Source organism: Globicephala melas, chromosome 3, assembly GCF_963455315.2.
Source record: "Globicephala melas chromosome 3, mGloMel1.2, whole genome shotgun sequence".
NCBI lineage: Eukaryota > Metazoa > Chordata > Mammalia > Artiodactyla > Delphinidae > Globicephala > Globicephala melas.
Window position 1 is genome coordinate 12098049 of NC_083316.1, and position 25939 is coordinate 12123987.

Sequence of the window (25939 nt, forward strand, 5' to 3'; positions counted from 1 at the left end):
CAATCCCACTCCTGGGCATATACCCAGAAAAGATGAAAACTCTAATTCGAAAAGATACACGCACCACAACATTCACTGCAGCTCTATTTACAATAGCCAAGACATGGAAGCAACCTAAATATCCATCGGCAGATGAATGGATAAAGAAGATGTGGTATATATACACAATGGAGTATTACTCAGACATTAAAAAAAAAAGAATGAAATAATGCCATTTGCAGCAACATGGACGCAGCTAGAGCTTATCATACTAAGTGAAGTAAGTCAGAGAAAGACAAATACGATACCACTTATATATGGAATCTTGAAAAATTATACAAATGGACTTATTTACAAAACAAATAGACTCAGAGACATAGAAAACAAACTTACTGTTACCAAAGGGGAAAGGTAGGGGGGAGGGGTAAATGAGGAGTTTGGGATTAACAGGAACATACTTCTATATCTAAAATAGATAAACAGCAAGGACCTACTGTGTGGCACAGGCAACTATTCAATATCTTGTAATGACTTATAAGGGAAAAGAATCTGAAAAAAAACATATAGCTGAATCACTTTGCTGGATACCTGAAACTAACATGACATTGTAAATCAAATGTATTTCATTTTTTTAAAAAAGGCACTATCACCTATACCCCTGGTAGTTTTGTGAATTCAGGTTAAGAGAGAAAATTAATAGGTACCAATTAGAAAGGAACCAGTTGCTGATCATTATAACACTAACCCAGGGAGAAAAGTCACCAATATTCAACTCACAGATTTATTGATCACCAAAAAAGTTGTGTTCAAGATTGGCATGGCAACCACTTACTAAGGAAGAAGAAAGTTGTGAGTGTCAGAGATAGAGATTACTTTTAGCTGCGTGATCTCTGTGCACTGAAGTATGAGTCTGTTTAATTAAAACAGGTTTGCTAACGTTGCTGCATGGTCCACCAGCCAGGAATGTGGGCAGTGTGTCTGGGTACACCGACCTGAACGAGGCGACTGCACACACTTCTGAAATGGTCATGCTTTCATGTGACAGGAATATAACTGGAAAGAAAATGGCTAGATTTGAAATGGGTACAGTCTGTGGTATTGTTTCCAATTATTTGGTAACCAGGAACAGAATATATGAACGGATATGAATTCACCATTCTTTTCATTCTAACTCTCCTCTTTTGTGCAGCCCCTCTTACTCAGTTTCAGAATTAATGCTGGGGGTTTTGTTGCTAAATACGATGTGATTTCACACACATAGACTCTACAGTGTTGTAATCAGGCCTTCTGTATTTTCTGACGTATGAGATTTTCTGGTCCTAATTTCAGCCTCACGCGCTGTGTAGGCAGGAGGCCTGACGGGCGATCTGGTTTCTTCTAGGCGCTGGAGGATCGTCCCAGCTCACTCCTCGTGGACCAGGGAGACAGTAGCAGCCCCTCCTTCAACCCTTCAGACAACTCCCTTCTGTCCTCCTCCTCGCCCATTGATGAGATGGAAGAGAGGAAATCCAGCTCTTTAAAGAGACGGCAGTAAGAAATGTTCTCATTGTCATTGTTTGGTGGCTTCCCTCCTGGCTTTGTCACCTACGAAGCTGTGGCTGGGATTCATCTCTGAGTCACACGAGGAGGAGACCTAGGGTCTCTTGCCGAGCGATTGTACGTTTGTTTGCAAACGTACAGAACCTCAAGAGGGTGCAGTAAGCCATAGCTGCAGCTTTTATTGTTCTATTTGTATATTATACTTTATTTATAAATAAGAATGATACAAGAATATTTTTTGTCACTTCTGGTGAGAAACAGCCATACTTTCTATTATATACATAGTTGTGAAGAAAAAAGAAGATAACATAAAATTAAATGCAGTCCCCAAAGCTTGAAACATACCTTAGTGGTAGAGCTTTTCAGTTTCAGTTAAAAAGTCTTGAAGAATATTACAGAAGGTTTAAAATTGCATTTGGAGAACAGGAAAAAACTTAACCAGCTGCATGAGTACAGAGACTTGGTTTTATTGAGTGCTGTATCCCAGCACCTAGAGTGGCATCGGGTGCATAGGAGGTGCCTGGCCAGTGTTGGCTGAATGAATGAATGAACAAACCAACCAACCAACCAACGAACCTTTTTAGGTCAACTGAGGTTGTTTGCTGTAACCAATCAAGGAATTGTCTTCTATTATCTGAGTGGCCTTAAACGGTTACTGAACCTTACGAAAAGAAATACTTCTGAATGATGTGATCAGACCCAAGGCTTTAAACATCTGAGTTAAATTTCTTTTGTATGTCCAGCGAAGCTTAAAATGACTTTATCATGAAAACACAAACAAGCCAAAGCCCTACTTCCTACATCTTGCCTTTATAACAAAGTTATGTCTGTCCTGCTTTCGGTCCTCATACATGTGATCAGAATCCGGTGCTGTGAATTCCCGGAATGCGAGGTGTCTTGTGACCTCTGCAGCACCCGTGGGTCACCCACATGAACCTGTAAGTGACTGGAGACACACAGGAATTGGAGATCCAGTTGTGCAAGTTTGAGAGGTCACTTCCTAGCAGCCCCTGCAGAATCTGACCTGACGAAAGCAAAAGGGCGGATGAATTCATTCAGAAAATTCCTTGGATTGTGGGTGGTAAACGCTGTTTTTTCTGTCTTTTTTTCAGCTACGTTTTGCAAGAATTAGTGGAGACAGAACGTGACTATGTGCGGGACCTCGGCTGTGTGGTGGAGGTGTGTGTTTCAGAGACGTAATAACCTGTATCGATCCGCCCTGAGGGTTGCCACAGGGGGTGTTGTACAGGACAGTTGAAAGCTGATACCTTCTCAAAAGCTTTAAAAATATTTTTGACTAAAACAAAACACAATAACAACAACCAACAAAATATTTCTGAAAAGTAAAATTTAGCCAATTATCTCAACAATTGGTATTCACTTTTTAAAGGCTTCTTTTTTGCATGGTGCCTCTTGACATAGTCTCTTCTTTTTATAATTGTTTGTAAATATTATCTCCAACCTTTGAATTTCTTATATGGAAATCTGGCCTTTAATTATTTTACAAGAGTGGGTATCACCACAGAAATGAGGACATCATTGGTTGAAAAGTCAATGTGACCAGCTATGGATTCAGTTACATCCTGAATCACCTGGGTTCAGAGCTTGGTCTGTGGCTGCCGCCCTAGGCCATTTGCACAAAACGAATATGTCACCACTTTCACTGACCAGAAGTTGATACGCACTTTGTACCCATAGCAAAACCACTGCCTTTCATACTAAATCAAGGGCTCTCTCTAGGCTTGTCCCTGCCATTAACTTTAGGGCATAATCATATTAATAAACTCAACTTATCAAACAGCTATTTTTATAATATAAAACTTTATCACTTATTCTTTCAACTTTGCAAATATGTACAGGGCAATACTTTTTGGATGTACATTCCATTAAAAGTAATGGCTATTACAGTTAATTGCGTAACATAAAGGGTTAAACATGCTTGACATGTCTGTAATCATTACTAACAGTAACTTGAAAACTTCAGAGCTTCTTGTACAGGCTGAATCACATTCAAGTTATATAGAAGTTTTAAACCACATTTTAGCAACACAGTTAATCAACTGTTATTAAAAATCAGTTTGTGAAAAGTATGTTGTTAAATCCGTGTTTAACAAATTATGTAAATAATCCAAAAAGAAAAGAAAATCTGTTTATATCAGATCAGTACCGAGAACAGAGGAAATATGCTTCTGGCCAAGTATTTAATCTTTACAAGCTGACAAGATGATTTGTTTTATGAAACCATTTACATTTATTTAAACTTTCCAATTCCTCAGAAGAGTTTTGATCTTTGAATGCTAAATAGTTTAGGGAGAAAATCATGTCAATGAATGTAACTGTATTTCAAGGGCCAGTTAAGGACACATTTCACAAAGGGTTGGGTTTTTTTCTGTTTGTTTTGTTTTGTTTTTGCGGTATGCGGGCCTCTCACTGTTGTGGCCTCTCCCATTGTGGAGCACAGGCTCCGGACGCGCAGGCTCAGCGGCCATGGCTCAATGGGCCCAGCTGCTCCGCGGCATGTGGGATCTTCCCGGACCGGGGCATGAACCCGTGTCCCCTGCATCGGCAAGTGGACTCTCAACCACTGCGCCACCAGGGAAGCCCCACAAAGGATTTTTGTTCTTACATAGTTAGTTTACAAGACAGTGCGTATGTCTTTTTTATCCTTTGTGGCTCTCAATCAGTAAACCATTACTTGATTCAAACATGTTCAATGACATAATCTTATCTTTAAATATTTAATTTTAGGGCTACATGGCACTTATGAAAGAAGATGGCGTTCCCGATGACATGAAAGGCAAAGACAAGATTGTGTTTGGCAACATCCATCAGATTTACGACTGGCACAGGGAGTACGTAAAATGCATACCATGCTCGTTGGTGGACAGTCTGTCATCACCCGCTAAACTGCATCACGCCAAGCGAACGAGAAAGGATATTTGTTGATTCATTTCATTTCCTTACCTATGTGGCCCCATGGAGGTAGCTGGTGTAAAGGAAATATTGGTGTTCCGAGGCCTTTGCTGGTTGCATTTCACAGCACGAGGAAGTCTCTTACCTTCTTTGTGCGGACCCATCCAGGTTGCCCGTGTTGGGAAGGCTGGAAGCCCGGGCACCGAGCCTGACCGCCTGGGTTCACAGCACGGTCCTGACCCCGAGCCCTTTGCTTCCCCTCTCTTTGCCTCCATCCTTTCCTCTGCACAACGTGGGTCACGGTGTTACCCTCCTCATGGGACTTTTGTGAAGAGTGACTGAGTTAATACATGTAGAGCACTTAGAATAACATCTGCATAGAGTGAGACTCGGTGAGCGTTTCTAATTAGAATTGCAGCCACCTCTTTAATAAATCCAAGTTACTGTTAGAGAGTTTTTTCAAGTCAGCTTTAATGGGAAAGTAGACATGATTGCCCATGAAAATCAAATTTGATCCCAGTACCTTGCCACACCTGTCCTAATCTACAGTGAAACCTATTTTAAAAAAGGATATTCGGTGCTGTTACCTAGTCATCTGCTCCCAAGGCTGGTTTTAAGCTGTGACAGGGAAGGGGAAACAGCACAAGGCTCCTGGGACGACCAGACAGAGAAATTGCTCCCGGCAACGTGGTGTCTGCCGTGGTATGCGCAGAACTAGGGGATATTGAATCCTCAAGTGCAACACAGTTCAATGTAGCATTTATTGGTGTACTGGTTTGCAGGTTAGTAAAATACCAGATACAAATATCAACATATGGAAGTGATGATTAAGGTGGGCATACATCTTACCAACTACTGTGGCCCAGAAGAAGTGAAGAGTGGTTGTCCCCAGCTGCTTTGTTTCTGTGCATACCTAATTCTGATCTTAGTGGAAGCTAATATGTGTCACCTAGAAGTTGATTTTGATGATATTTGAGAAAACTTTATAAAGCCAGCCCAGGTAACATTCAGTATTTTTTATCTGTTATTATCCAATTTGAGCCTCCTAAAAATTACCATGGAAAGAATACGAAACTCACAGGTATGAGGACCAAGTTTTTAGAAAGAAAAATGACCAATTGCTTTGAAACATTTATTTTTTACCCCATATTCAGATGGGATATTACTGTTTGTGTCATTTAAAAACAAAGTGAGACAAAAAGGTTGATTATCCAGAGGAAGGGAAGTTTGCCAGTCGAGGGATGTCTCACTCTGCCTTGCCTTGTAAACCTGTGTCTCTTTCTGTTTTCTGTCCTAACAGAATGTTTTCAGTGTGTATTGTATTTGTTAAGCATATACTTTACACTTCCCAATTGTTTTTGTCAAAACAGAATATTTTGAAAATATAAATCTCAATCTAAAATTAGCAGGCCAAGTTGGAAATGGTTCTAATATTTCTCCTTTCGTTTCAGCTTTTTTTTAGGAGAGTTGGAGAAGTGCCTTGAAGATCCAGAAAAACTAGGATCCCTTTTTGTTAAACATGTAAGTACAATAGCATTATTTACATTCCGTTCTGTATTGTCATATTTAGTAATTGGCTTGTCAGATTAAAGGTGAACTCACGTGTGGGTTACAAAAGTCCTTACGTTAAGAATAAAATCAGACTGTACAGTGTCGGCGAGTTGGGCTCAAAATCCCCCGTTGCTTCTACACGTGAATGAGCAGCTTTCCCAGTCACCTGGCCCCAGTTGGCTGTTCAGTTCACAAACAGTACAGGATGGTCAGAAGGGGACCAGAGCCAGACCAGAAGGAGGAACATTTGGGGATGTCTGTAGGCAACCAAGTGTCTGGTGCAGGTGGTGATGTATCGAGACGTGCAGTGGGTTTAATATAATAACCAAATTTTTGTGTGTATCTAAAAGAAGCATGTTAACAGTAAAAGTTTGGGGGTTTTTCTAGGAAAAAATACTATATTTTCAAAAAATTAGTGACCAGGATTTTTGTATTTTTGCAAATCTCCTTAATGTCTGGCTTAATAGAAGACAGATGCATTTTTATATCAGTTTCTGTATTGAACCTATTGTAGTGTGTTTTTTAGTTAAAATTTATGAAGAAAATCCATCCTCACAGATATTTGGATGGAAAGGGATGAGTGTTTTAATAGCCTTTTTTGATAAGTATAGATAATTTTCTTAGATACTACATCAAAACTCAACAAGTGAGAATTTCTTAAAGGTTAGTCGCAACATGGAATCTGAAACCCATTGGTGAACTTCTCTCTTGCTGTTGCACTAGAAGCCATTGAACTGTCTCACACTTAAAGGCTCTTTTACCCCTGCACCAGCTTGTGACATCCTGCATTGTAAATTCTGGTTCACTGATTCAGACAGATCTTCCAGATGTTGAAACATTTCAATAAACAGTATCAGGAATTATCAGATTTGTTCATTGAGTATTGTCAACGTTCTTTAAGTATTTAAGTATTGTCTTTAAGTATCGTCAAGTTCCAGGTAGCAGATCCATGTTTTCCAAAAGTGTAATTGTTTGCTTGACAGCTCAAGTTTTCATCATTAATAGACATTGCAGGTTGTTTGCCTTGAAATGACAGGCTTATTTTATTCATATTCAGGAAACTGCCTACCAGATACCCACGTGTAAATAATTATAGTTTGTGTCCATCATTCTTTCAAGTAAAAATGGTCCATGAAAACAAGCAGTCGGTTCAGCTCATGGCTCAGCCACACGAGGGCTTTTCCTTGACTACTGTAGCACATGGCACAAGTGTCACAAGGATCTGCATTTTGTCACAGGAACGTTAAAAAGATGTATAATCCATGGTTGAGGGGTTTTTTTGGTATTTATTTATGTATGTGTGTATGTATGTATGTATGGCTGCGTTGGGTCATTGTTGCTGCGTACAGGCTTTCTCTAGTTGTGGTGAGCAGGGCTACTCTTCGTTGCAGTGCGTGGGCTTCTCATTGCGGTGGCTTCTCTTGTTGCGGAGCACAGGCTGTAGGTGCTCAGGCTTCAGTAGTTGTGGCTCGCGGGCTCTAGAGCGCAGGCTCAGTAGTTGTGGCACACGGGCTTAGTTGCTCCGCAGCATGTGGGATCTTCCCGGACCAGGGCTCGAACCTGTGTCCTCTGCGTTGGCAGGTGGATTCTTAACCACTGCACCACCAGAGAAGTCCCCATGGCTGAGTTTTAATACAACGAATTTTTATCACTTCATCAAGGACATCCTTAGGTGAAACTGGCATGTGTAGCAGTGAAAGATATTTGCTAAGATGCCAGCAGTTTCTCCCACCACTGGTTTTGCACATCACTACAAATGGTAGCGCAACAGAAAGGGCAGATGACAGCTTAGTATTGTTTGGAAAATAGTTTTGATCTAATGGGTCCCCGAAAGGCCTCAGGGACCCCAGGGGTGTGCACACCACACTTTGAGGATCAGGGCATTAAGGGATGGCTCGCTGCCTTCAGTATTTGAGACTAAAGTGGTTTTTCTAACCTCCTGAAAAGAGCCAGGCTTCCTGGGACCACTGGCAAGGTTTGAAGAGGGGGAGAATGATTCTTCGTTTAACATTAAGAACTGTGTCCTTTCACTGCCTCTCGTATTTGCTGGATGAAGTATGGGGTTTTAAGAAACGTTCCTTTATGAATGAGCTGACACTTGCATGTGCACCTGTGTTCTAACCCATCTGTGTGCCTTTCATTCCTAGGAGAGAAGGTTGCACATGTACATAGTTTATTGTCAAAATAAACCAAAGTCTGAGCACATTGTCTCAGAATACATCGATACCTTTTTTGAGGTAAGACCTAAGTTACAAACAAAGTATTTCTGAATCCTTTGTTACAGTTGATTTCAAAAAACTGAAATATCATTTGTTTCCCAGGACATTAAGCAATCCTCAGGAAATCTAGCCTCAGTTATATGAGTTCTGAACCTGTATTTCTTTCCTATAAATCAGAGAAATGAGTGTAAATTCAAGCTGTGATCGTATCCCTTAGTATTCAGAGGACTGGGGTCATGGTTAAAATATGGGGTTTTAAGAATCAATTTCAAACTTAAGGCTCATTTCAAATTCAGAATAATTCATGATCTAGACTTTTAGCCTAGAAATAAAATATTTGTTTGTATGAATAAAAGAAAGCAATTGAGAGAAGGCCATTTTAGGCAAGCATTAAAGACGCTTTTGAAAAACAGCTCAGAAATCTTTCAGTGTCAAACTCGGACATTCTGAGCGAAGGCACAGCACTTGTTGGTTGTGTGCAGCGTGGCATCTTTTCTCTTTTTTACTCTTTTCTAGAAGTAGTTACTTCTACTGCAGTGTAGTTAGTTAGCATTTCTGACAGTTACAGGGACTTTAAAAGACAAAACTTACGATCCTTCTTTCTACTTTGAAACCACAGGACTTAAAGCAGCGCCTCGGCCACAGGCTGCAGCTCACAGACTTGCTGATCAAACCAGTGCAGAGAATCATGAAGTACCAGCTGCTGCTGAAGGTGAGGCTTTGCCGGTGCCCGTGCTGGGGGCAGGAGCCCGTTTGGCGGGAGGACAAGACTCGTGAGGGGATGGAAGGGCTTGGCAGGTGACGGGAATCTTTTCTATAAAAAATACGAAGCAGCCTTGTCATTTCTGATTTGTAATATTTGAGTAAATTTTTAAAACTTTAATAAGACACCTTACACTGTCATTTACATCAGGTTCTGAGCCAAAGGTCCGTGAAAGTGAGCCTTTTCCCCACCACAGAGCTTGAATACCAATGAGCTGTCTTGGGCTCTATCCACCTTACGTATCTTCTGATCTTCTTGGGGCTCCAGATGAAATCAAATATTTAATCCCTGCCTGTTCCTCTCTGTGGGCTCAGCAGTGGCCCTTGATTGGTTCAAACTCCTAAGCACCACTGAAGACAAAGTCACACCATTTTCCACCATAAAAGTGACTGTTAGAGGTGTTGAGATTCCTTCATGTATAAAACTTAGAACCTGGATGTAAAGAGAGATGAGCGCTTGTCTTGGAGTGAAACAGGAACCATGACCCGCTTAGATAGATCTGGTCTGACTTTGCTCTACTGTGCCTTGAAATACACAAAAGGATACCTTTTCTTTGTGTTACTGGGAGGAAAAAATGAGGATTAGCCAGCGCCTGGCGTCTCACGTGATCAAAAAGGTTACTGCTGTGCGACCATCACCCTTGTCATGCCCTTCTCTCCATTTCCCTTGCAGGACTTCCTCAAGTATTCCAAAAAAGCCAGCCTGGATACGTCGGAACTAGAGGTACTTAACACCCCCGGGCCCTGGGCTCCCTTCTCAATCCCCGCTCATCCCCAGCCTGTCCCTGGGGGGGGGGGGGGCGGGGGGTGATGGCGGGTCTACCCAGCCCCGGATGTGCCCTCTGCGCACCAGCGGGCGGGAACGGGGAGGAACTGATGGAGGAGCGGCATCTGAGGGTTAGCGCTCCAGCCTTGCCCTCTGGAACTGAACGCTCACTCTGCTTTCCCCCCACCCCACCCCGCAGAGAGCCGTGGAGGTCATGTGCATCGTCCCCAAGCGCTGCAACGACATGATGAACGTCGGGCGGCTGCAAGGATTTGACGTAATGCGGCTGTTCTTCTTTAACCTCGGCCTCTGGCTGCCATCACTTTCTTTGGTCTCGGATTCTTTGTCTCCACCTGGAGAAAGCTGATCCTTTTTGCTTAGTTTTCTGGCGTCTCTCACCGTCCTTCAACCTGATTGATATTTTCTTTCACCTTCTTTTGGTGCATTTGATTTGCTTTGGGGGGGTACCTTCCTCTGCTCAAAGCCCAGCGCCTTGTGGCGGGAACAGGCAGGACTCTGCTTTGTCTCTTGGGCCCTGTGCTGCTGCAGGAGCGGAGTTTCCTTCCCTGGCATGAGGCGTAGTGGAAAGCAGGGGGCCCGTCCTTCTGTCGTCTGTCAGCCTGGGAGTTTGACCCCAGGGTCACTGTGCTCATCGTTAGCCTACAGACTTTTCTATGAGTTGACAGTCTACTCAGATTACATATTACCTATTAGTATCCTAAAGATATTCAGAACCAGAAGCCTTTCTTTCTTTTTTTTTTTTCAATTTGACTGTTGAGTAAGAAGACGGGAAGGTTTTACTTTTCTTGCCTACTGTTTTGCTAGAGATTTGGGTTTAACGTGCTGGTGCTGTGGTTCTCCAAAAAGCACACACAGGCTCTCCTGGAGAGCTTCTGAAAACCCAGGCTCCTGTGCTTTTGTGAGCGGGTCCCGCCAGGGGTGCTGGTGCCACCGGGCCGCGGACCGCACCTAGAGAAGCATTCGTCCACTGTGAACTAGATCCTTAGATCCACTTTCAGTCTTTGACTGTAACTGAGGCCAGTGATTTACACAGAGGTTGCCAAGAATTTTATTTAGATGATTTTTCTGTTTGGAGCTAAGACCTCATTTTAGTGAAAGAAATGTTTATGCTGTATAAATTAAGACAAGAAAAATATGTTTAAAATGTAGCATTCTGTGGGAGGAAAGCTAAAAAACAAAAAGCAGAACTTCCTATGTCTTAACTTCGAATGCAATGTTTTCTTCTCCTATTTCTTTGCCCCCTTCTCCGTGTTCTAGGGTAAAATTGTTGCCCAGGGCAAGCTGCTCTTGCAGGACACGTTCTTGGTCACGGACCAAGACACGGGGCTTCTGCCTCGATGCAAAGAGAGGCGGGTGTTCCTCTTTGAGCAGATCGTCATTTTCAGTGAGCCGCTCGATAAAAAAAAGGGCTTCTCCGTGCCAGGATTCCTGTTTAAGAACAGTATCAAGGTAACTTGTGTTTGCCTGTTTTCTCATGGGTTAACGCATGTACCCATCGTGCTGATAAACTGTCTCCTTCTTAATTATGACATGTCCTGATCTTCAGTTTATTAAATATTTAGAGAATTTTCTAATACGTTTCAGAACCTTTAAATTCACTCCATCTGTCTACGGTCTGTATTCCCCAGTGGCTGACGTCTTACACATGTGGCTGCAGCATTCATTTTTACCATAATGAGAAGACCTCATCTTGGTTAGTTTTTGTGCTCCGTCTTCTCTAGGACCATGTAAAATTATTTAAGTTCAGAGGATAGCTTACCCAGGGTCTTCTTCTCTTCTCCATTCAACAAGGACCTACTCTGCCCTCAGAGCTGGGCAGGGGCTGTAGGGATGGACAAGGTAGGTTGGCTTGCTCTCTGATAGAAGAAAAAGACAAATAAAATGACTGCAAATGGCCCTGAGTCTTGTAAAGGGGACAAACCAAAGGTGAGACAGAGGAGGCCTGAGGTCCCAGCAGGTTAACCTTTCTAGTTAACTGTTTAAGCTACTAGTTAAACCCCCGGTCATCCCCATGTACCTGAGTTAAAGGAGTCATGAAAAAGCAAGACAATGATTTCTGAGGCAGTAAAAATGGCAGCTCAACCAAAAAGTGGTGGTTTCAGTTCTGACCTAGGATGAACTTCACTTTGCACTTGACCAGTGGAAATAAATGTGCTTTAGTTTTTTTATTGTGGTGCCTCGTAACATAAAATTTACCATCTTAACCGTTTTTAAGAGTATAGTCCAGTGGCATTAAGTACATCCACACTGTCGTGCAGCCATCCCCACCATCCATCTCCAGGACTCTTCATCTTGTAAAAGTAAAACTCATCCTCATTAAACACTAGCGCCCCATTCCATCCCTCCAGCCCTGCAGCCACCCTTCTACTTACCGTCTCGAGGAATCTGACTACCTAGGTCCCTCATCTAAGTGGAATCATAACAGTGTTGTCTGTGGCTGGCCCACTTCACGTAGCATAATGTCCTCCAGGCCCACCCGTGTTGTAGCCTGTGACAGAGTGTCTTTCCTTTTTAAGGCTGAATAATAGTCCTTTGTATATACAGACTGCGTTTTGATTATCCATTCACCTGTTGACGGACACTCGGGTTGCTTCTGCCTTTTGGCCATTGTGACTAATGCTTAATTTTTTTTAAGGTGAGTTGCCTTTGCCTGGAGGAAAACGTGGAGAATGATCCCTGTAAATTTGCTCTGACGTCAAGGACGGGGGACGTGGTGGAGACCTTCATCTTGCATTCGTCCAGTCCAAGTGTTCGGCAAGCGTGGATCCATGAAATCAACCAGATTTTAGAAAACCAGCGCAATTTTTTAAATGGTAACGTGTGTTGTTACTGGGCACGTGTTTTCTTTCCCTAATGTACACATTCCTATTTCTCGTCTCTCCCCTATTACACACGACTAGGAATGACAGGACTTACTGAGCACTTACTGTGGACCAGGCTCTGTTCTAAGCATTGTCCATATATATTGCTTCATTTCATCTTCAGAACGACCCAAAGTGGCAAGTAGTGATTTTATTCCCATTTTATAGATGACGAAGCTGAGGCACAAAGTGGATTCGTAATTCACTCGAAGTCCCACGAGTCGCTGGTGGCAAAGTCGAGATTCAGAGCAGCCATGTGCCCCTCACCACTGTACTGTTCACTCTGTCCCACAGGCTCTCGTACCACATGCGCCCAGAGCCCTGTCCTGGGAAAGAAATGCATGAGAAAAACTAAGGCAGCAGATGTAATTGGCCAGAGACATTGGAGACATTCTTGCGTGCAACTTTAAAATTGTGTGTTTGACCACCTTGTACATCTGCACCACCCTCCTCATTATAAAAACAAGACATCTTTTTCCTTCCCACTTCCACGACATGAGTGATTTTAGAGGAGCAATACAGTAATAATACAGTAGAACACAGGACAGTAGTAAGGTGCCAGCCACCTCAGGGAAAGGCCTTCTCCACAGGGAGAGTGACCGCACAGGCCTTACGTTGCAGACAGTTCGACTCTTCATATTCCTGACCTGAAACTGCTGGCTTCTCTTGGTGGTCGCTGACTTGGACTCTGGTTTTAATTCGGTGATCAGTGAAGAGCGTCAAATTCAGTGAGAAGCTAGATACTCATTCAGTGTCACATCCTTGTCCTTTTCTCCATGTCCGTGTTCCGTGTCTACACCCCGGTCCAGTAGGATGCTGTAATCTCTCTGTCACCTAAAACCGCCCCCATATCTCGAGTGACATTCAGGAACACAGGCACTCAGTGAAAATTCAAGGTCACGTGGCATTTTTGGCCAAGGGGTCATCAGCTGCCCGGGTGTTAACTCCAGGCTCCCGTCATGACTGTAGACTGAGCGTTTCTTCCACGTGCAGTTAGAACCGGATGGCTGGGGCTGGCCGGTGCGGGGGACGGCTCCTGTGCATGGAGAAAATAGTTTTGCTCCCGTGACTGAGAGCGAATGCAGGTCTCTTGAAACGTGTAGCTCTTAAGTACTGCATTGAATGCCAGTCCATAGCAGGTAACTACTGGGAAATCTCTAAACGTTTACCGTCTTCTTTAAAATAAAATGAACTGCCTCCCGAACTGCAGGCACGAGTAGGCCGTGCTGTTCACGTTTCCTGGGCGCTCAGTCTAGAGACCGATGATACTGTTCCCCGGGGGCTGAAGGAGGTCGGGAATAGAGGGGGCTCCGGGCCTGCTTCCCCACTTTGCTCTCCCGTCCTGTGAGCGGGGGCCACGGCCAGCACAGAGCTTGTCAAACGTCGTATGGCTCCAGAATGCTCCTTCACATCCGCCTGCTGCCTCCCAGGCAGGAAGGGGCTACATCTGATTGTCGCACGTCTCAAAGGTTTTAGCTCTTTAAGAATCTGTGTTAGTTTCCATGTATCTTATTGGGCGTGCTTCCTGCCTTTTCCTGCAGGTGATGCTGTAACTGAATCACTAAAGCCCGGAGATGGGACAGCTTCACCACCCACAAGGGTTTGTGGAGCTCCTTCCCTTCCCGGGGTGGAGGTCTCTAACACCACCTCCGCGTGGGGTAACCCCCAGCCTGACTGCTCCCTGGTTTAACGAAGACCTTTGCGGCAGCTGGGCTAAGCTTTCCCAGCGCGGGAGCCAGCTGGTACCGGTGGAGTCCCAGTTGAATCTCCCCTGGCAGCCCTGGGCCTCACCGTTGACCCTGGCCGTCTGCCTGGGATGCTCCAGGCCGATTCCACTCCTTTTCACTTGGCGGAGATGCTAAGGCTGTGCTGGCTGATCCTGGGCAGTAAACTTCTCCCCGCGGCAGCGCACCTCCTCCGTCACCCTGCACTTCTGCTCCCCCCTGCCTCGCACACGCAGACGGCCCACCACGGGGCCAGTTTAACTCGTTCATGAACAGGAGAGTCGTTAAATTTAAGAGCTTTTCTTTTGCCTTCCCTGATGGGTGGTGTCAGCCTGCTGCCTGGAGGGTGGGTGGGTGTTTCTGGATGACGGTGACTGGAAGTTGGTGGCCACCCTGTGACTTGACCCTGGGCCATTAAGCCAGCGCTCCCTCTCCATTCATCGTGCCCCCTTTTCCCTCCGCCCCTGTGACCGTCCTTTTCTCGGTGCCCTGACTGAGTCTCGTCTGTGTCTTGCAGCCTTGACATCACCCATCGAGTATCAGAGGAACCACAGCGGGGGCGGCGGCGGGGGCAGCGGCGGGGGCGGCGGCGGGGCCCCCAGCGGCGGCGGCGGCGGCGGCAGCGGCGCAGGCAGCAACCACAGCGGCGGTCCCGGCAGCTGCGGCGGCCTCCCCAGCGCGAGCAGAAGCAGGCCCTCCCGGATCCCCCAGCCTGTCAGACACCACTCCCCCGTGCTGGTCTCCTCTGCAGCCTCGAACCAGGCAGAGGCAGACAAGATGTCAGGTATGTCCACTCCCGGCCCGTCACTGCCTCCTCCCAGCAGCAGCCCCGCCCCGGAGGCTGGCCAGCCCGCCAGGGCGCCCCCCAGCGGAGAGCCCGAAGGTCCCGAGCGAGAAGCGGAGCCGATCCCCAAGATGAAAGTGCTGGAGAGCCCCCGGAAGGCGGCCGGGAACGCCGCGGGCGCGCATCAGGACGGACCCGCCAAGGAGGCGCGGAGCGGCCCGGGCTCCCTGCCGCCGGGCAAGCCCAGGCCCGGGGCCATCTCGCCTCTGAACTCTCCTCTCTCCGTTGCGTTCCCCTCTCCGTTCGGCAAGGAGCCCTTGCCCCCCAGCAGCCCCCTGCAGAAGGGGGGCTCCTTCTGGAGCTCCATCCCCGCCTCCCCCGCCAGCCGGCCCGGCTCCTTCACCTTCCCGGGGGACAGTGACTCCCTCCAGCGGCAGGCGCAGCGCCACGCGGCCGCCAGCAAGGACACGGACCGCATGAGCACGTGCTCCTCGGCCAGCGAGCAGTCCGTGCAGTCCACCCAGAGCAATGGGGTAAGAGCGCCCGGCCGCCTCCGCCCGCCCGCCCCGCTGCCTCTGTCCCGCGGCTCTTCTGCTAAACCTCCCGCGTGGCCGCCGCTGTCCTCGTACTAACTCTGGGCTCCCGGCCACTGCGCTGCGGTCACCAGCTCCATCCGCCCTGTGCCCTGGCCGCGCGGACACGCGGGGACGCCTTCTAACTTCCTGCTCCCGCCGGCGGACGGCGCGCTCTCATCTCTACTAACTCGCTCCTTGCTTTGTTTGTGTCTCCTTAATACGGGAAAGCAGATCATTAACCTTCCGAATGCAGCATCTCTAAGCCTCTCACGTTTTCCGAGCAGCAGCGTTATCTGGGAACTTCCTCTCTCGCCCCTGCCTTCCTCGCACACTTTTTTTAGGGGGGTCCGTGCCCCTGCTGTCTACCTCCTGCGTCAACTGAAACCTGTACACTCTAAGTTTTCTGCTCGTCGCTTGGTTGTGCCCTTTTATGCCTTAAATTAATCTTTGCAGCGTTGTTGACTCATCTGCTGAAAAAGGGGGAAAAAAATCCCTCAAGAAATTTCCAACAGCAACTCAAAGCAAACTAAGCTGATACAGTGGGGGGAAGGAATCTCTCCAGTGGAAATATTTCCCCCCGCCCTCCCCCAAAAAAAAAAGAAAGAAAAAGTTTCACTGTGGAAGAGAGAGACTGCTTTAGGGCCCCTGGATGTTGGGCTCCGGCCGGCGGCTGGGAGCGGAGGCGCAGGCAGGCTGGATTCCCAGCGCCCGCGCTCTGTCCAGCAGGGGGCGCAGTGCGGGCTGCGGGCGCCGCGGGGCGTCGCGGATCGCTATCCGCGTTCTTAGCAGAAGGGTTACTGGGGGGGCTTGGCCCCCATCCTCTGGCTTCCTCCCTGTCCTACCCGACTGCTTCCCACACGGCAGGTGGTCTGACCCGTAACACCTTCCTAAAGGCATGCGTGAGGGAATAGAACTGTTCTATTGCGTGTATGTTTGATCGCTTTATAAATTTTTAAATACATTTCCCTAAAAGGGTCTGTGTCTCTCTTTATAAAAAAAAGAAAGGAAGCAATCCGGGTTTTGCATGTCTCTCTCTTTCCTCTGGACTTCCGTTAATGCCTTGTTTGGGTGGACATGGCCTTATTCGTTCCTCTTATTTTTTGTTATTTATTTTGTTACCCTCGGTCTTTAATTGAGGAAGAAATTGGAAAACGGGTCTTGGTACATGTACCTTGTAGTCTTATTCTCAGAAATAAGCGGTCAGGGCGGGCCTCCTCTGCGGTGGCCGCCACCAGCGTCCCGGTCGTGGTGCCTGACCGTGTCCTGCAGGGGAGCCTGGACCCCCACCTCTAGTTAGTTCTGAAATGCTAGGTGTGCAGGTGAGCGTCAGCACGGTTGCAGCCAGAGGAAGAGACCCAGAGGCCCAGTGATGCTGTACCTGCCAGCACCTGGCTGAAGGTTCAGGGTGCAGGCGTGGCCTCGCAGCCGAGGCCCCCTCCGAAATCGGCCACGGGAGCAGCTCTTCAGCCCATCCTAACCTGGACGCTTTCCCCTAAGCGCCACCCGCCCCAGCGTGGGAGCCCGTGCTGGTGTCTGCGCCCCCCGTGAGCGTGCTCGGTTCCCGGCCCTGCCTGGCTCCCCCCGGGATGCTTACTCTGAGGCCAGCACCGTCGCAGGCGGCACACGTTCTGGCAGGTTTTAGGTCGCAAAGGTGCCTTTTATTTCTGCCTCTCACTGTTTCTTATGTGGTTGGTAACCTGGAAAGGGAAACTGCCGGGGAGTCCGGGTGCCTTACAGAAACGCCCTGGAGGCCTGGGAAGACCACGAGAGGCTTAGAATGGGCATGAGAGTGTCCTCTACGACTCCTAAGTTTTTCGGTCAAGAAGAGCTACCGCCCTGCCTGCTCCCCCCGATTCAGACTGTCTCATCCCCCTGGCGGTCAGCAGCGGCCTCCTCCCTCCTTGTCTGCTTCCGTGAAGCTGTCTGCGGTCACAGCCCAGCAGCTGTGCCTAACCCACGGCCCAGGTCCTTCTTCCTCCTTTAACGCACACCTTCTGGAAAGTTCTGCTGAGAGCAGGAGTGGAGTGGATGTGGATCAGCCCAGGCAGTGACTGCGCCAGGCCCGAAACGTGGACACACCACCTCCCTGCATCCGCCCACCCAGGCAGCAATAGAAGTACAGCCCTGCCTTTCTCTCAGAGGCCGGGTGACCCGTGCGAATCCCTAACCTCCACTGTGTGAGGGGTGGTGATTGTGCCCACTGACATTAATTGAGATCCATTTTTAAATGCCTCGTACTTAGATCGGTACATAGGAGGTTTTCAGAAAGTACTAATAGCTGTTATTATCCTGGCAAAATACTCGCATTACGAGACAAAGGGTGGTACGCTACACGATAAAAAAGAGCCGTGCCACAGAGGTTGGTTTTGTTTACATTTTCTAGCAAATGTGGCTTTGTAGTCTCAACACTGTTGGGTGTTGCTATATAAGTCACGCTAAAAGGATAAAATTGCGTGAAGGGGTGTGCACAGGCCAAAGCCTGACGTGGACATCCACGAGGGACGGGAACACGTACCAGACTCCTCAGCCGCGACAGGACCGAGAACCTGGCACTCCGGTGTATTTAACTTCACCACCCGCTGTGGGCCTAGAGTCCTGGCCCCTGGAATTCCCAGCACACAGGCTCCTTGACAGCGGTCAGCCGTCTACTCCGGTGTGTCTCAGTAGCCCAGAGCCGTCAGGCATATGGCAAGGTTGCTGACAGTCGCGCCTACACCGACCCAGGACCTGCCCCAGACATCCGAGAGACCAGCGGAGGGAAGCAGCGGAGCCCTGGGAAGCCGTGAGCGGCCAGACAGCGTCTTTGGTGGGAGCCCCTGAGAACAAGCTAGAGGGGCGCCTGACGCCACTTCCACATCCCAGCTGTTGACGGGGGGATTGAGCAAGATGCAGCTCCGGCTTTGGAGGTCTCAGCTTCCTCTTCATCCCCTGGAACAATGGGGTCACTTGGTAAATGACAGCTCGGGACAAACACCATTTGTGTTTCTTCTCCTCAGCAGCTAACGCCACTCAGCTTGTGAACCTGAGTAGATGGTCTTGAGAAACGATCTGTGTTTAACTTTTGCAGTCTTGCTCCATTGAGTGAGATACTGGACATGTATTGGGTGCCTGCCACGTGTCAGTCACTGTGATGGACACTAAAGACACAGTAGTGACCTGAAGACATCGGGTACCACTGGGACTCCAAGATAAGGGGAAGATAGGCTTTCCCACGCCAGGGGCTGTCCGTGAAACTTGAGTTGTGAGGCCAGTGCTGTCCACAGCTGCTCTGCGATGCTCTGCCGTCCCCACGACAGCCGCACCTTCAGGACAGTTGAATCGTCACGCTCACAGGAGGACCACCCACCCAGGGATACATACAGGAGGCAGAGCAACTCTCCATGAGAGCAGGACAGTAGTTGGTCTGCTTTTCAGGTGTCCCGCATTCCTCCTTTAGAAGGGAAAAGAGGTGGAAATGATGAGCGATGCCAGCAGCGTGACGGTCACAGTGACAGGACTGTGACATAGATGGAACCCAGCGTGGCATCAGCATGAGGATGAGCCATTCCTCTGATGGTGCGAGGAAGATGGGACTGAAATAATCAAGCTTCCAAAGTAGAGTGTCATCATCACTGTGTTGTTCCTAAATTGCTCTCTAGAGAAAACCTGACGGTCAGTTACTAAAAAAGAGGCACCAAGTTAGCTAAAGAGTGTGGAGGCGTCCGTCCAGTGGGCCCTGCTCTGGGCCGTCGTGCCGTGGCGCACGCTGACGAGCGACTTCGTGTCATCAGATCCCATTTCAGTTGCCCTCTGCCTTTTTGTCCATCTTTCCCTCTACAGAGTGAAAGTAGCAGCAGTAGCAACATCTCCACCATGTTGGTGACACACGATTACACGGCAGTGAAGGAGGATGAGATAAACGTCTATCAAGGAGAGGTCGTTCAGATTCTGGCCAGCAATCAACAGAACATGTTTCTGGTGTTCCGAGCCGCCACTGACCAGTGCCCCGCAGCCGAGGGCTGGATTCCGGGCTTCGTCCTGGGGCATACCAGCGCAGTCATCATGGAGAACCCCGACGGGACTCTCAAGTGAGTGCCCGGCGGGGCAGCCGTGGCGGGGCGGGGGCAGGCGGCGCTGAGCACAGACGAGGCACAGAGGCCCTGGGAGGGTGAAGCCCATTGAGAGAAAGCAGTGCTGTGGTCTGTTGAGCCAGGTCATCTCTATACACAATGTGGAACCCCGCAGTGAAGGTGGGGCGCGTTCCATCTCTCAGACCTGTTCTGATGGGTTCTTTTAATAACCTGCCTTTGTACACACATAGCTTTTTTAAGCCGCTAGACAGAGCATCACGGTATTTTAGTTCCCAGAGGTCTTGGGTGAGGGGTGAGGACTTTCCAAGGGCCCCTGACTCGTATCGGGCGCACTGAGGGTGCATCACTGAAGATCCTCGTCCTGGGAGCTTCAGCTAAAGATCCGTGTGGTGCCACTGCCGACGTGCCTTGTGTATATTAGGTGACTTTAGTCAAGTAACTTCACACCAATTTTGCCGCGTTAAACATTACTTTAAAGAAAACTGAGTTCAGGGGCTGGTTTCAAACTCCGCCCTTCGCTGAATCTCTCTCGCTGTAGGAGGCGCCAGCCAGGTGGCTTCTGGCAGTGGAAGTATTGCAAAACTGTGATTTTTAAGCTTCCAGAGGCTTCAACCCAAAAGACCAGACTCAAAGGCACAGGCGGTGGTCATGTTCCTCTCCAGGCATGGCAGTACCCCTGGCTGGTTTGCAGCCCAGCCTGGCGAGCCTTCCAGCACCACCCCAAACCTCTGGGCTAAGCACCTATACCCCATGGGGAGTCCAGGCTTGGAGTTCAGGCTACAAAGAGCCCATCTTCCTTGACAGTCCCTTGTCCTGTTTCTCCTTGATACACAGAGATATTTTATTCTAGTACATTGTTCAAGAATCCCATTTTATACTTTGTTTCCTCAAAAATATTCTTAGGCCCTGTATTAGGGTTCTCCAGAGAAACAGAACCAGTAGGGTGTATGTGTGGTCAGCGGGTGGTTATTGTAACCACACGGTTGTGGAGACTGGTGAGTCCAGACCTACACTGTGGGCCAGCAGGCTGGGGGCCCAGGAGAGCCAGTGGTGCAGGTAAAGTCTGAAGGTATTCTGCTGGAGAATTCCCTCGTGCTCAGGGAGGCTGGTCTTTTTTTGTTCAACTCAGGCCTTCAACTGATTGGATGAGGCCCACCACGCTATGGAGGGCAGTCTGCTTCACTCTACCAGTTGAAATGTTAATCTCATCTGGAAACACCCAGAATGATGTTTGACCAAATATTTAGGTCCAGTCAAGTTATACGTAAAATTAACCATCACAGACACCTTTGTATTTAATCCTTAAAATTTGATTTAAGAAACTTGGCTTTTATCTCTGGTCATTGAGAATCTCAGAAAAGTTTTCCTTCGCTGAGATCCCTGTTCCTAAAGGAATCTCAGTCACTCTATATCCGTGTAAATTGGACAGTCCGCTTTTCTTTGATGCTCTCAGGAATCGTTTGCTGAACACCAGGAAAGCGTAATACTAACAATGTGTTGTGGTCCCCCTAGGAAGTCAACATCTTGGCACACAGCACTCCGTTTAAGGAAAAAATCTGAGAAAAAAGATAAAGACGGCAAACGGGAAGGCAAGTTAGAGAACGGTTATCGGAAGTCTCGGGAAGGACTCAGCAACAAGGTATCTGTGAAGGTGAGCAAGGGTGTCTCCAGGAGCCTGTGCTCCTCGGGGAGCACACAGGGCTGGTGCCGGCCCAGGAGGAGCCGTCGCGGACCTGGCACCCAGCCTTGCCTGGCAGCAGCCCGCCTCTCTCCGCCCTTTGAGCAGACCTGCAGGGCTTTGTAGGGTGCTCTCACGGGCAGTGTGGCGCAGGTATGCATACGTACTCTGAGGAGCCGGGTATACGGGTAAACCCCTAAGCGGGCGCATGTGTAGCTTGCAAAGAAGGCTGCTGGATTCCCAGAGGGAGCAGACACTAGGACCTCAGAAGCAGACAGAGCACAGAGCAGCTGTGGCTCAGACCACAAGGGAAGCGACTAGACGCCAAGATGCAGGTTCACTGCTGCAGCAGATTCCCTCGGCGGGTGCTTCAGTCCACTTTCCTTCTGTAATCAGATTGCCTTCAACCTGTGCAGGTTTTGCCTGGGGAGAAAGGAAATATCTCTTGAGGGGAGCTCGAGGCCCCTGAGTCAGGGCCCTGGCCATTCTGCGGAAGTGGGTGGTTCGGGGATCTGCTGGACTCAGCCCACAGGATGAGTAAAAGGGACTTCTCTGAGTGTAAGCAGCATTTGTGCGTTTGTGGGTAGGAAGAAAAATCTCTCCTACACCCGTGTGCCACGAAGCCTTCCAGTGCATTCGAAGGCAGTCGGAACGTGGTCGGTTTTGATTGATACGCAGGCAAACCAAGTCGTGTTTCCTTTCATCTTTCAACAACTGTAGCCCTAGAGTAGAAGCAGTGTATCTTAGAGTAGCTCATGTATCTGGCTAATAGCTGTGCGCTTTTTCCATTTCAGCTTCTCAATCCCAACTACATCTATGACGGTGAGTTCTGTTCTTTTTCTTGCAGACTTTAGAGGGTAGGTCCTCGGGGCATTTCAGGATACTCGAGTGTAGCCTGTGGACGTGGGTTTTCTGTGGAGCAGCATCTGCTTCATTTGTTGGGGGAGGTTGGTGGGCACAAGGGGGGGCGCTGGGTGACCAGCGTTACTGACTCCTTTCTCGCGCAGTTCCCCCAGAATTCGTCATTCCCTTGAGCGAGGTCACGTGTGAGACAGGGGAGACCGTTGTTCTTAGATGTCGGGTCTGTGGCCGCCCCAAGGCCTCGGTCACCTGGAAGGGCCCTGAACACAACACCTTGAACAGCGATGGTCACTACAGCATCTCCTACAGGTGAGGGAAGCCCCCTCGGGGGTCAGTTTCCCAGGCAGTGAGCATGACCTTGTTCCACTGGGACTGACACGGCCGATTGCCTGAGTCACCTCTGGCCCTGGAACGTCTCCTGTGAAGGAAGGTGTCATACCTGGGCGTGCAGCTAGGATTGAAATCCCACTTGAAATTGCCCGTCAGCATTTGAGCTCCTCATTTCCTGTGACCCCAAAGGAGAGAGGTCGGGGGGCTGGCGGCGGGGAGAGCTGAGCCTTTCTGAACGCCGTGTGCCCTCCTCTGTGGCAGTGACTTGGGAGAGGCCACTCTGAAGATCGTTGGTGTGACCACCGAGGACGACGGCATCTACACATGCATCGCAGTGAACGACATGGGGTCAGCCTCGTCTTCAGCCAGTCTGAGGGTTCTAGGTAAGCTGCACCCCGAGCCCCACACACTCTCGATGTGGCCTGAGATACGTGACAAGTCACTCGGAGACTGCACGGAGCAGGCCAGCCTCTGGGACACCCGGGCGGGTGCCCTCGGGCAGGGGAGGCGCACAGTGAGGGCTTCCGCCCACGGCCACTGAGCGTGTGAGCGTCTGGTCCAGCCTCCAGGTGGGAGCAGGGCAGCCTGTACTCCTAGTGTTCAAAACATTCTCGTCTCCAGCTTCTCACTTGTCCGATTGTTCAGTTGGTGCTTTAGTTCTAAGAGAAGCTCCTCTCCGTCAGTCTCACGTAGAATAGAATGGAAAGAAAGGAAAGATGGGAGTGTGGGTGAGCCCCGAGCAGGCTCTGTACCCGTCCTAGACCGTAACAGCCCTTCCAGAGGGTGGGACTAAAGCCCTTGCTCCCTCCATGCCCAGCAAGGTCTGATCTCTCTCCTCAGCTAAACTCTGAGCTGCTGGCAGCAGAACTCATATCTTAGGCCTTTTAGAATTTCCTGTAGATGCGCCTGACGTATGCACATGCTTAGTGAGCAACACATACTGGCTGATTTCCAGCTACCATTTCACAGGAGGCCAGCTGTGCCAGCTGTGCGGCCCAGGGCTGCTGAGATTTCTCCTGGGTCCTCCAGCTGCACCAGGTATAGGATGCAGCCTCCTAGAATGACAGTTAAAGAACTAAAATAAGTTAAGTAAATTAAACAAAACCAACTGTTTAAGACTATGGTAAGTAAATAAATAAAAGGACTAAAAGATGAATTGAGTCCAGTAGTGCCCTGTGTGTAGACAGTAAACAGAATTGTCTTTAGAAGTTTATATGCTGTATATCTTAATCCCATATATTTTAACCTCATAAGTTAAAGAAGGGAAGGGTTCTGGTTTTGGATCACAGCGCAGGAAAGGAAGATAATTTTGAATTTGACAGTAGAGAATCACCAATGTTCTAATTTTTAAAAGATGTCAGAAAAAGTATACAGGTGATTTTTTTTTTTTTTTTTTTTAACAAATCACTGGTGAAAGCAAGGGAGCTTAGGGAGACAGAAGGCTGTTCCTAGGAATGGTCTTACGGAAGTGCAAATGGGAAAATAATGGAAAAGCAAGTGCGTGTTTATTTCTGTCACATAAATCATCTTTGTCTCATACTAAGTCCCAGCGCAGTGTGGGTTTTATACTTCCGGTGCGTCTCCATTTCCACGAGCCTCCGTTCAGACGCTCAGCAGCGCGAGCAGCTGCCACATTGGACAGCACAGGGCTCTAGTCTCCTTCCCCAAGAGGCGCCCCGTACACCAGCCTCAGGGAGATGCTGCCTTTCTTGCAGGTCCAGGCAGTGATGGCGTCATGGTGACCTGGAAAGACAACTTTGACTGCTTCTACAGCGAAGTGGCTGAGCTCGGCAGGTATGGTGGGAAACCCGGAGCCCCTCCCGAGATCGCAGAGTCAGAGACACAGCTCTGTAGGAGCCCACAGAGAAAGTTCAGTGGCGGACTTTGCCAGCAGTGGGAAGTTAGATGTATTACATCCGAAATGTAAGCGGTAATTGCCTGTTGGTATTAAACGCTGAGGAAGAGAGGAGGAGATTGCCAGAGCAGGTTCCAGGAGAGAATCAAGGCTTCATGCCGTGAGCCGTCCGGTGACGTGATGAGTCCGCTTCTGCTCCGTGCCCAGGCAGCACTGGCTATGCCCTGTTCTCGGGAGGATCCAGGGAAGAGTCACTCACGCCCCTTCTCGTGGCACGTGATTCTCCTCTGGAACCCAGTTGAGAGGGGCTGCATGTGTCCTTCAGGTCTCGGCTGTGCCTGGAGATTAGGGTCCCCCTGCGTGGACCAAGAGGGGCTTCGACAGAGAGGGGCTGTTCCTCTCTGGACGGCAGCCAGGGCTCAGGCGGCGGCTCAGCGGCGCCCTCGGTCACCCTGCTCCTTCTGAGGTGGCACGGCACTCGGCCACACCTCATGTCGCATCCCGTAGGGCAAGAAGAAGGTCAGAAGCACGACAGCTGAGCTTGTCCCCGTTATAAAGCTTTCCGAGGACCGTCCCCCCGCCGCCAGCAGCAGCCTCGTACACGCCGATGGCCGTTCCTGGGTCCGCGGGCCCCAGGGATCCGTGCACACGCCTGTGTGGACCAGCCCGAAGTGCCTGTCAGTCATGTGTCGCCACACGAGGCTCAGCCCTGCTGTCCAGAGCAGCAGAGATGTATCACTTTGTGCAGCGTGCCACTGACCGGAGTTACTCTCTTGGTCCCTCCTGGGCTCGGTCAGCTGCCACCCCCATGCCTCGCCCACGTGTCTGTGGCCTCTGTCCACATAGACGTTCACCCTGGGCCTCCTCGTGTGATGGCAGTCGCAGCCCGGGAGAGCAGAAGCAGAGGCTGCCGCCTCTCAGGGCCCAGCTTCAGAAATCAGCAACCACACTTTGTCCACATTCTGTGGACGCAAACAGCCACCCGCCAGCCCAAATTCAAGGGAGGAGAAAGAGACTCCGCCTGTCCGTGGGAGGAGGGGCAAAGCAGTGTTCCCACCTTCCTCCCCGCAGTCTGCACTCCCCAGCCCCCAAATCTCATCCCACCATGGCAGCCGGCTCAGGCTTGAGGTCCAGGATCTTGATATCCGGATCCAGTCGAGGTGCAGCCCAGGCTTCCTGGGTGCAGCTCCGGAGACCACAAACTAGAGATGAGTTACCAGCCCCCCGACTCACGTCCTGCAGCGGCAAGGCAGACACGGTGATGACAGTAGACGCTCCCGTCCGAAGTGGGGGGCGTGGGGTGCCCAGGAGCCACCTAGTAGTCCGTTCCAAGCTGCTTCACGCGACGAGGTTTCCACGAGAGCAAGGTGGAAGCCGCCTGGTACATCGCACGATGTCACTGCTGCTCCATTCAGCGGCGGCAGGAAGTCACGTGGCTGTCCTTAGCCAGA

At 49.1% G+C, this 25939-nt stretch overlaps 1 protein-coding gene across 9 annotated transcripts in view; it reads left to right on the top strand.

Annotated features, from left to right (window-relative positions):
* The window catches only part of TRIO (trio Rho guanine nucleotide exchange factor), a 371525-nt gene that overhangs the window by 340309 nt on the left and 5277 nt on the right, over positions 1-25939 (top strand). For 8 of the 9 annotated variants that reach the window (XM_030856581.2, XM_060295665.1, XM_030856580.2 and 5 more), the window contains 17 exons: positions 1361-1509; positions 2631-2697; positions 4267-4370; positions 5883-5952; positions 8130-8219; positions 8821-8913; positions 9637-9687; positions 9929-10006; positions 11008-11199; positions 12386-12563; positions 14853-15652; positions 19514-19761; positions 21277-21415; positions 22237-22264; positions 22450-22612; positions 22895-23016; positions 24349-24427. In XM_030856581.2, the coding sequence (XP_030712441.2) occupies positions 1361-1509; positions 2631-2697; positions 4267-4370; positions 5883-5952; positions 8130-8219; positions 8821-8913; positions 9637-9687; positions 9929-10006; positions 11008-11199; positions 12386-12563; positions 14853-15652; positions 19514-19761; positions 21277-21415; positions 22237-22264; positions 22450-22612; positions 22895-23016; positions 24349-24427 (2651 nt within the window). Of the gene's footprint in view, positions 1-1360; positions 1510-2630; positions 2698-4266; positions 4371-5882; positions 5953-8129; positions 8220-8820; positions 8914-9636; positions 9688-9928; positions 10007-11007; positions 11200-12385; positions 12564-14852; positions 15653-19513; positions 19762-21276; positions 21416-22236; positions 22265-22449; positions 22613-22894; positions 23017-24348; positions 24428-25939 lie in introns of those variants that run through there. The other variant, XM_060295671.1, reaches the window with a different exon arrangement.